The 11,470-nt window shown below is 38.9% G+C and overlaps 1 protein-coding gene across 2 annotated transcripts in view; it reads left to right on the forward strand.

Moving 5' to 3' along the window:
* The window catches only part of RAB9B (RAB9B, member RAS oncogene family), a 53,476-nt gene extending 46,751 nt beyond the window's left edge, over window positions 1-6,725 (forward strand). For both annotated transcript variants that reach the window (XM_084790558.1, XM_084790557.1), the window contains exons 2-3: window positions 2,002-2,074; window positions 3,137-6,725. In XM_084790558.1, the coding sequence (XP_084646684.1) occupies window positions 3,182-3,787 (606 nt within the window). In that variant the 5' untranslated portion in view covers window positions 2,002-2,074; window positions 3,137-3,181 and the 3' untranslated portion in view covers window positions 3,788-6,725. The remainder of the gene's footprint in view (window positions 1-2,001; window positions 2,075-3,136) is intronic.
* Window positions 6,726-11,470: the final 4,745 nt, after the last annotated feature.

Genomic DNA, 11,470 nt, shown 5'->3' on the forward strand with positions numbered 1-11,470 from the left:
TTGCCTTAAATATTCCCAAAGAAATCTACATCTATTGAGTGTTCATTGCTACAAATTTGCCAAGTAGATTGGGTGAAGAGAAACGGGAAGCAAGAACAGATCTGAAAGGCTCTCATAATGTAGATGTGAGAAGCTGCTGACCAAATGGCAGCAGAGCCATGTGCAGTAATGAATGTCTGTAACTCCACCTGCTTTGAAGCATGGAATGGGAGAGGAGATCCATTGCTTGGGACCACAAGTCTGTCCCCAGCCTGGCTAACACAGCAGGACTCTAATTTTAAAAATGGAGGTGGAAGTAGAGGACTAGAAATGGGTATTTATAGTGACTGAAGGCAAGGAGACCAACCTAGAAAAGAAATGGGCATTGGTGATGGTGGAGGAGGATTTAGGGCAGTGGTTCTCAACCTGTGAGTCCACGACCCTTTGGGGGAGGTTCAAACAACTATTTCGGGTACAAATATTAGATATCCTGCATATCCGATATTTACATTACAAATCTAACAGCAGCAAAATTACAGTTATGAAGTAGTAACGAAAATAATTTTATGGTTGGGGGTCACCACAAATGAAGAACTAACTGTGTTAAAAGGTTGCATCATTATGAAGGGTGAGAACCACTGATAAAGAGGGTCATCGTGGTAAATGCCAACAGCACACAGTAGGCCCTCCCCAGCATATCAAGAGCAAAGTCAAACAAAAAGGAGACTAAAAAACTGTGGCAACACATCAGTTTCACCATCATTTCAAAAAATGTTCATCACCTTTAAGCTAGTTTCAAAGGCAGAGATTTGAAAGCAGAAAAGTGTGGACAAAAAGCAAGCAAACCGAAATGGTAGAAAAATGAATGAGTCTATAAGTAGATTTACCCTAAGAAGGATAAAGCTTATCAACTTAGGAGATCTTGCTTACATTTTAGTTACTGATTTAGATAGTCAATAAGTGCCTCATTAGCTTTGCAAAGCAACATAAGATAATTAAGCAGCTGAGCTGCTTTTTAAACAGTGTCTTTATTTTGCAACAAGAAAGCGTTCTTAACAAGCATAGGAATTATCTGTCTGTTTGGACCACTATTCTAGCATTTTGTTTGTTTGTTTGTTTGTTTGTTTTTTGAGACAGGGTTTCTCTGTGTAGCCTTGGCTATCCTGAACTCACTTTGTAGACCAGGCTGGCCTTGAACTCACAGCACTATTCTAGTTTTGCTTCATTAAGATATGCCACAATTAGCTATTACTAGGAAGCAAATGTGTGTTTGTAGTAAGGACAGCCAAATGTTAAAACCCTGTACAACCTAGGCGTGATAGTGAATTCCTGCAACCTCCATCACTCCAGAGATTTGAGGGAGAAGAATCAGGAGTTTAAGGCCATCTCAAGCTACATATTGAACTCCAGAACATCCTGGGCTACACAGTGAGACCTTATCTCAAAACAAACACACGAACAAACAAACAAGCAAAAATCTTGGGTTCAAGACAGATGCCATCAGCTAGTGATAAAATAATTAGCTAAGAAAGTGTACTGAACTGTGCGCAGTGGTGCACGCCTATATAGAACCAATTGAAGACATCCTCAAGGCAGATTGCTGAGTGCACTAGTAGTTTCTGAGGTAGGAATGTCAGTAGGTAGAAAGAGAAGAAAAGTAATCTCCCATTTATCAGAAAGCCCTCTGCTTTCATTCTCCCAAAGTTCACTTCTTCGAATGTCACCTCCTTTCTCTGATTTACTTTTACTTTGATAGAGAATTCAGCAGAAAGACAACACAAACAGGTTTTTTTTAAATCACACAAAATACAAACAGACTAGAGCAAATTGAAGTTCGGATAATAAAATTATTTTGGTCATGTTAAACACCTGTAACATTTTGAACTCTTAAACGTATTTGTGAGAAGAATTGTCTACAGGTTACTTGAGATTGCATGGGACTGCTCTATGAATTATGTTTTGTTTCTAAAGACTTAGGTTCATTTTATTATAGATTATTAAAAATCTGCTTCTGTTTTTTAGATCCCTAATAAAAGAATAAAGCAACAAAAGGGACAAAAGAGAAGGTTGAAATTGTGAAAGAAAACCCAGCTGGGTAGGTATTTTATGAGGTTATGCTATGAATTTTGGTATTTTACATTTCCATCTGTTAAAAGTGAATATTTATGAATATAATACATTTCAAAAATAATTTTAAGGATTATTATGGTTTTCAAATTACCTTTTAAATGTATGTGCTTTCATAATCTCTTTTGCATGCTCTTCTTTGATCAGTGTTCAGGTTTCCTTCTTTTAAGATCCTTGCATAAATGTTACCCAATTAATATCATTGTTGAGTTTCCACTATAGACCTAGTATGACAGTACTTATCAGAATACTTTATTTTAATATATAGTCTAGGTAGCCCACGTATAAATATGTTGTGTAGGTGACAAGAAAAGTAACACATGATTATTAGTGCTTTAGATTTTATTGTGAATTTTCATATTTGTTTTGTGGTATTAAAAGTTAAGTTCAAAAGCCCATAAGTTCCTCTTACGAATAATAACTGTTACATTGATATTAGTCAGCTCTTATAAACTTGTGTCATTGTACCATGAAGAAAAAATTATGGAAGATTATTAGAGTCTCCACCTCAGTGCAGCTATAATGGGAGTAAACGCTTAGAGAACATTGAACTTTTCCTCTTTTCTGTATTCTTGGGTCTGCTCTAATTGGGACCCAGATCTCAACTGACAAAATCAAGACCAGAGCTTATCTACCTTCGGTAGCACTTAGGTCGCTCAGAAGCAAACATTAAACCTCAAATAAGGTTTGTGTCCAAACTGGAAGCTAATATGGTCATCCATCTGCGCGGCACGCCTGTTCTAGGCTCTCACCTAGAATAGTGTCGGAACTGACCAAATTGTGGAGCCATGTGCTAGTTGGTTTACTCATGGCATTCAGCCTTTGCTTGCCCAGGTAAGAAGCCTCCTTGGAAAACAAGACCAGTTTCCCTCTTTTTACTAAAAGAGTTTTTATTCTTTCCATGCTTTAAATCAAGTAATGATCATGTAAGCTCATTATCAGGGGCCTCATAATTCAAGAAACTTTGCTATGAAGGTGATTCGCTTCAGGTTTTAATGATTTTCCTTCCTACCTTTTCATGTATTTTCAGGTTCTTTTGTTTGCAAACTTCTTCTCCCTGTTTGGTGCTGCAACGATGAGTGGGAAATCCCTTCTCTTAAAGGTCATTCTCTTGGGTGATGGTGGAGTTGGGAAAAGCTCACTTATGAACCGCTATGTAACCAACAAGTTCGACTCGCAGGCTTTTCACACTATAGGGGTAGAGTTCTTAAATCGAGATCTGGAGGTAGATGGACGCTTTGTGACCCTTCAGATCTGGGACACGGCTGGGCAGGAACGTTTCAAGAGCCTTAGAACACCATTTTACAGGGGAGCAGACTGCTGCCTGCTGACCTTCAGTGTGGATGACCGGCAGAGTTTTGAGAACCTTGGTAACTGGCAGAAAGAATTCATCTACTATGCAGATGTAAAGGACCCAGAGCACTTCCCCTTTGTGGTTCTGGGTAACAAGGTAGACAAAGAGGATAGACAAGTGATGACTGAGGAGGCCCAAGCCTGGTGCATGGAGAATGGAAACTACCCTTATCTAGAAACAAGTGCCAAAGATGATACTAATGTGACAGTGGCCTTTGAAGAAGCTGTTAGGCAGGTATTAGCTGTTGAGGAACAGCTGGAACATTGCATGTTAGGTCACACCATTGATTTGAACAGTGGCTCCAAAGCAAGTTCTTCATGCTGTTAGAGGTAGGGACACTTTTCAAAAGTGTGCACTATGTTGGTCAGTCCATAGCATCAAACTATTGTGCCCTCTGTGATAGTATGCACACACACAGACACACACAGACACACACAGACACACACAGACACACACAGACACACACACACACACACACACACACACCACCACCACCACCACCACCACCACCACCACACCACATGAAGATAAAAGAAAAGATAAGGTTCTGTTTTTGAAACTACTGTGCCCTCTATGATAGTATGTGCGTGCACACACACACACACACACACACACACACACACACACACACACTACATGAAGGTAAAAGATAAGGTTCTGTTTTGAAACAGAACCTTTCAAATTGAAGTTGTAGAGCAGTTTTTTAAAAAAAGCTTTATTGAGCCAAGTGTATTTGTGTGATTTCTGCTATCCTCCCTTCTTGTGTGTCTCAGGACCTTTCAGAAAGTTTTAGTCCTGAGAGATTTAAGTATTTTAAGTCACAGTTTAAACCTAGAACCCAGTCGCATGAAGGAGTGAACAAGCTTAAAGTGTTCCATTAACCAGCTAGCAAATGCTATCACCAGACTCTTGCCAAGCAGTTTTTTGACATTTCTACCAAAGGGAAAAATAAGAATCTGAGATGTATTGCGGCAAAAATCATACTGGAAGCAAGGATGCCTAAACATGAACTAGAAAAAGGGTGGGGATGATTCAGAATGTAGCTGTAGAAGAATACACACTGACATGTTCAAATTCTGACATATGGTTTACTCTCACGTGAACTTAAAAAAAAATCATTTCAATAAGAGTTGCTCTGATGACACTGGAGGTTGATTCTAACCCATGTGTTTGAGCCACAGGACATCAGTGACTGGATTACGCTTCCGTGTGCCAACCACCTTTGTAGATCCATAGTTGGCCTGCTTTTCTCCTTCATACATCTACTGCTGCTGCATAGAGATGTTGCTTCCTTGACAACTTATCAATTTAGCAATGCTGCTTAGTATGTGGCTTCGGGTGCAGTGCTCTCTGCCTACAATTTAGACGGTCCTATGGGTCACCATGCTGGCTCGTGCAGAAGGCTTCGGGAAAGATTGGAGAGTGACGGGCTTTTCTCACAGGTTCCCTAACTCAGCTGTTCGTGTAGAGGAAGGATCTGATTGATCCTTGGGATTCTCACCGACTGTTCAGCTGGCCAAACTAGGACAGTAAAACTGACAAAAGAGCAGATATTTTTAACTTTGTGTTAGGATGAGTTTCTCATAATTAGATGCGTTCAAACATGGAATAGACTGCCTTAACAGTGCGCTCCCTCCCAGCAACAGTCGTCCCTGGATGACCATCTGTTAAAATGCCGTAAAAAGAATTACTGTACTGGCTACATGTTGGTATAAGGTTCCTTTAGGCTTTAGTTCTGAATTTACAAACTATGTCAGTGCCATGTTCTGGTTGGATTCCTATGAAAATAATAGTTAAGACTATAAAGAGGGCCTTAATAAATCCTCAAGCCATTCTGGGATTAGCCTTTAGCAACAACTACTATTTAAAAATATCCCAAAGATACCGTGTTCAAAACAAAAATGGTTTGGCAATTTTTGAATACCATGGCTGCCAATTATATACCGTATTATGAGTGTGGTGTGCCATCTGGTTTTTATTGGTTGACCTGCATAGATTTTCATCTGTGTGATAAAAATGTGAACCAATGACAGTTAGATGAGCCCCCCCCAAAGAGAATTAGGCCTGGGATGGGATGGGAGCATTCACAGGAATACAGCCTAGAATTCTCCATTGTAGCCACACATGGAATTAGCCTTACATGTGGGACCTTATGTGCTTTAAGAACTCTGGTACTTTTGGCCACATAGACAAGAGGAGGACACTATTTCAACCCAGACTTAGTCAATATTTCCAATTATTGTATAGTCCTGACCCTATTGTCCAGTTAATTTAGATGCCAAAAGACAAAGCCAGAACTGGGACCCCACAGCTCTTAAATATTGGTTCCTATCCCGCCTATGCCTATAGCCAGCCACACTGGTTTCAACGTTCTACAGTCATTTTGCTACAATCATGTTAGAGTGAAAAATCTGTATGTCAGAACTAATAAATGGTAATTATTTTTTAAGTGCATGAGACCTGGGGCCTTCTCTTTCTACTTGCACTCTGCTTATAATAGTTTCTATTTGTAGATCTCAGGCCTTCATAAAGATCGCCATCAGCTCACAAAAAAGTATTTGTCTTTGTAGAGTGGCATGTGGTCATTTGAGTAAAAATAATAGCCCACGAGGATTCAATTCATAGGCATCCTGTCCATCGAGGCAAGTGTTAATTTTATTGGCAGGTAAACTGAAGCCCCTTTCTTCTTAGTCATACACTTTTTTTCCCCTACCAAACTACTTCACAATATCAAGCACTTAACAGCAAGTTACAAAACAGTGGTATTCTAGCGAGTAAAAATCAGAGGATACTGACATAGTTTTAGTAAGGTTTAAAAAAAAACACCAAAAATTGACATCTGTGGTACCAGGAACTGTGCATATGCATTTAGAAATTGACGGTGTATCTAGAATGTGCAGTGAAATATTTTCAATAGGTGTTTTATAATGAACACTAGAATTTTGGAATAATGTATTTCTAATTAGAGGCATACTGTTTTTCAATAGTCCATTAAAGCATCATATAAATATGTATTTAGTTATTGTCATGTATTGGCTTTCAGGGGGCCTCAGATTCCATATGTCTTCAGTGGATTGATGGATTTCAGGTGTATTTGTGCCTGCCTCAGCCATCTCTACTTTATCCTGAGGTATTCCACAATCCTCTTGTTGCAGGTGCTGCTAAAAACTCAAAAACTGTGTATAAGATATTTTGTTCCAGTTGTTTAAAAAATTGTCTGTGTCAAAGTGAATAAAAAAGTGCATTTTGAATAACCAACATATAATGTCTGTGGGGTTTTATTTCTCCCCTTTATACTGGTCAGTCAAGTCCCTTTCGCAGACAGTACTGGATGTGGTCTCTGGGTTATTTTCTATGTAATACTCCAAGTGGCTGTCCCTATTTATCGTGCAGTGGTGATTGAGAAACAAACTCAAAAGGTTGAAAGTTGGATATTCCTTTTATTTTATTTTAGTTCCCTCTGTAATGCCTGGAAAGTGCTGGAACCAGAATATAGATCTTAATATTCTACTTTATTTTAACCATATTTTAAAAATGTTCAACTATTATAAAATATGACCAGCATATATACATTCTTCTTATTTTCTTGGCTGATAATTTGCCTAGACATTATACAAATATGAGAATATAGAAAAACAGATCAGAACAGAAATGATAGTTTTTTTAATATACAAAAATGTTCTATTCTCTTTATACCCAGATTTTGGCCCTCAATGTTACACTGAGCATCAAAAGGCATGAATATATCTATAATGGTGGCATTTTATTTATTTATTTATTTGTTTGTTTATGCACCAGGGTAGGTGCGAAGAGATCAGAGGACCCTTTTCAAACTCAGATTATTAGGCTTTGGTGACAAGTGCATTTCCAGCTGAGAGCCATCTTGCTGGTCCAGCGACACTTCAATTATGGATGCAAGCATCACACACCTCATACGCATCACACACCTCATACACATCACACACCTCATACCCATCACACACCTCATACGCATCACACACCTCATACGCATCACACACCTCATACGCATCACACACCTCATACCCATCACACACCTCATACCCATCACACACCTCATACGCATCACACACCTCATACGCATCACACACCTCATACCCATCACACACCTCATACGCATCACACACCTCATACGCATCACACACCTCATACGCATCACACACCTCATACGCATCACACACCTCATACGCATCACATTGATTCCGTCTGCTACAGATTTAGCATCTCATCTATTTCACATCCTTTTGTTTATTAGACCTTTGGGGAGACAAATATATTCTTTTTTCTTACTCCAGAATTAGTATATCATACTTATAATATTCTAAATTCTACAATGATATGATTTTGAGATGACTAAATGTCATGAATTTCTAGTCACCTTAAAAAAGAAATTTTCCATGGCAGAGGGCTTGTAACATGCTGAGGCCTTAGAACTGATTCCTATCACTGAACAAAAAGAGGGGAAGGGGCTCATTTTTATCATCCAGAATTAATATTTTCAAAGTAGAAAACTATATAGCTGCTATTTTTTTCTGCCCCAATAATCACTTACAGAAACATCTTCTCTTGATGTCTTATGACATCACATGGATTCCCAATTTGGAGACAGTAGCTGAGGCTTCTCCAGAAAATGGAGGGTATGCAAAACATAGTTTTTGTTATATCTTAAAATTGAATATAAAAAACACTTCAAGAAATTGATGCAACTGTTTGAATACTTTCATGATGGGAATTGAGACTGGCATCTCTGTTTCATTTTAATTACTTAAAGCAGTCCTGCAACAGTTTATGTTCAGTGCCAGCGATCTCGATAGTCATCTCAAATCTTTCCTTCCTTGCTATGGAGACACAGGATTTGTCACACAGAGAGAGTTTTCTTATACTTTGGCTCAGGGCAGATAAACTGATGTGCTGTCATAGTCCAGACTGCTACAACAAATTACCATAAGGTGGGTGGTTTACAAACAACAGAATTTTGTTTCTCACAGTTCTGAAGGCTAGAGAATCTAAGATCAAGGTTCTGGCAGATTCGGTGTCTGTCAGATGTCTCCTTTACAAATGGCATCTTCTTATTGTGTAGGGAGCAAAAGAGTCATTCTAAGGAGTTTTGGGTAGCAAACCGTCTCTGTCATATTCTCATTTGGAAAGCTGCTAACCTGCACTTCCTATTTACTCAGGTAATCAAATTTATTCCTTCTCAAGTCCCTGATGAGGTTGAAGACAAGATAGTTTAGTTTTTCAATTAAGCTTAGTTTCAGGTCTAGATAGATGTTTTAAGTTAATATGATAGATACAGAATTTTAGACCACCAAGATAGGAAAGATGTTTTCTTCAAGGCTGCCAAATACAAATAGCCAAAACACTATGAATGTAATAGTTATATAATTTCTGATTGTTTCATGGTTCTTCTTGCTGTAGGTAGTTTATTGTGTATATGTGTAATATATGTAAAAAATAAAAAATATTTAATAAAAAGGAAAAATACACTAAATCTAAAAGCTAAATACTATTCAATAATGATATGCCTACCCACACTGATGATCAGTGCCCTGCCTTTTATTTAGCTGCTAGTGATGGTTGTAATGATTTGGGAGTAAAGCTTTTTTTTCCCCCTTACATACTTACAGAGTGGTTACTTAGTGTTTTCCCTGTGAGATAAGCATCTCCATAGCTGGAGATGAGAAGTTGTCATCTTGAGTCATACAGGAACTGCAGCAGTAAACTGCATCTTCATAAATCTTTTTGCCTGCTCTAAGGGAACACAGAGCATTATGATTCAGCCACATACACATGCTTTTTTAAACAGTTTGCTTTGTGTGTGTGACGTGTGTGTGTGTGTGTGTGTGTGTGTGTGTGTGTGTGTGTGTGTGTGTTTAGGTAATCTGTCAATTCCTCTCATGCCCTGTCAACAATTGATAAATGTGTAATGAGTCTCATCCCAGGATCCTGAATTTTAACCTGACTGCCAAGCTTTGCTGTTTATTCTGAATTGGCTGATAAAAAGAAATTGGAAGCCGGGCGTGGTGGCGCACGCCTTTAATCCCAGCACTCGGGAGGCAGAGGCAGGTGGATCGCTGTGAGTTCGAGGCCAGCCTGGTCTACAAAGTGAGTCCAGGACAGTCAAGGCTACACAGAGAAACCCTGTCTCGAAAAACCAAAAAAAAAAAAAAAAAAAAGAAATTGGAAATGGTGCCTAATAAAAGAAATAATTCAATTGAGCAATAGCAACATTGATTACAGAAATAATTTGAATCATGACTTCCTATGGTGCATAGGCAATGAAGCAAGAGACAGGCTCAGATCTTCTATTGTCTAGTACATTGTTCCTGGATGCCTTAAAAAGAGCACATTTGTCATGTAATATATGGCTTAACAGCCTGCTGATAGATGAACGTGTGTTGGTAGCTTTACATTTTCTCTTTTTCTATTGTTCTGGGTAGGAAAGAGTGCCGCTAGTGTACATGTTGAAGCCTGTCTGTATTTATTGGGGGAGGGGGCAGACTTATGTGTCTATGGCAGAAAAGCCTGAAAATCAAGTGAATAGACAGGCAGGATAAAATAATATTTGAATCTAATAATGTTATTCTAAGATAAGCAGATTTATCTTTGTTGTGTGGGCTTTTAATATATTTATATAAAGGGAAAACTGGATTAATACTGTACACACACTGTGCAATCTTTTTCACTTAATACACAGTGAGTATTTCCATAAGTCATGTTCTTTCTTCTAGGGAATGTATTTAACTTTGCATAATTTTCTATTGAAGAATGCACTGTAATATTTGTAATGAGATTGTGTCCCTTTATAAAATAAAGGGGGAAGAAGAGGTTGCTACAAATAAGCTCATTTCATATCTGTGCTTGTTTCTTATAAGCAACACTTCTACATCAAAGACTATGAATATTTTATGCCTTTTAATATATAATGACAAATAGCCCATTAAAAAGTTGTCCCAAGTTATATCAACATTAGTATAATAAGAGAGTGATTTTCTCAAATACCCACACACATCGTCCTCTCTAACCACATCCACTTCAGCCAATGAAAGTAAAAACTCGTGTTTGCAGTTGCATCTATTATCTGAGAGCCATAGCTTCAAAGATATATATTGATCATTTTTATTTTTCTTAAGTAAATGGACCATTGTGCTGATTAGCTTTTTGGGGGGTGTGGGACATTGTTTTTGTTTCTGCCGTACTTCATTGTGTTGTTGTGCTGGGGAAAGAATCCATGCCTGTGCCTACTGGGCAAATAATCCTGTCTCTGAGATCCAACTCTCGTTTTTGTTTGTTAAAGAATTCTAGGAATTCATTTTTATCTTGTGGGTTTTAACCTTTTGATTTTTTAATTTATTCTTTGTGTTTATTTTTCAGTTTTATTTGATTATAATTTTCACGTTACATCTCGAATATTATCCCCTCACTTGTAACTTCACGTTCCCACCCTCCCTCCCTCTTCCGCCCTGTTTCCCTCGTCTAGGCCTCCAACAGAAGGGGCCCTCCTTCACCACTGTCTGACCACAGCCTATCAGGTCTCATCTGATAGCCTGCATCCCCTTCCTCTGTGTTCCCGCAGGACCTCACCACCAAGGAATAGTGATCAAATCTCTGGCACCAGAGTTCCTGTCCGAGGCAGTCCCCAGCTCTCCCCACCTACTTCCCCACATCAAGGATGAGCTGTCCATCAGCCACATGTGAACAAGGGATCTAGGTTCTCTGCTTGTAATGTTCTTGGTTGGTGCATCAATTTATGCAGACCCCTCACCCGGGTCTAGATCTGCCAGCCTTGATGGTCTCCTTGTGAGGCTTCTGACACCCCCCAAGTCCTTCCATCCCCCAACTCTTCCATACAACTGGTAGCCCAGAGTCCAGCTGCAAGACCCAGTATCTGTCCCGATCATGCACTGGGTGAAGTCTCTCAAGGGACATCTATGTTGGGCTAATATCCACTTATAAGTAAGAACATGTCATGTGTGTCTTTCTGGGTCTGGG

The sequence above is a fragment of the Acomys minous genome (assembly GCF_964271855.1).
Source record: "Acomys minous genome assembly, chromosome: 7".
Lineage (NCBI taxonomy): Eukaryota > Metazoa > Chordata > Mammalia > Rodentia > Muridae > Acomys > Acomys minous.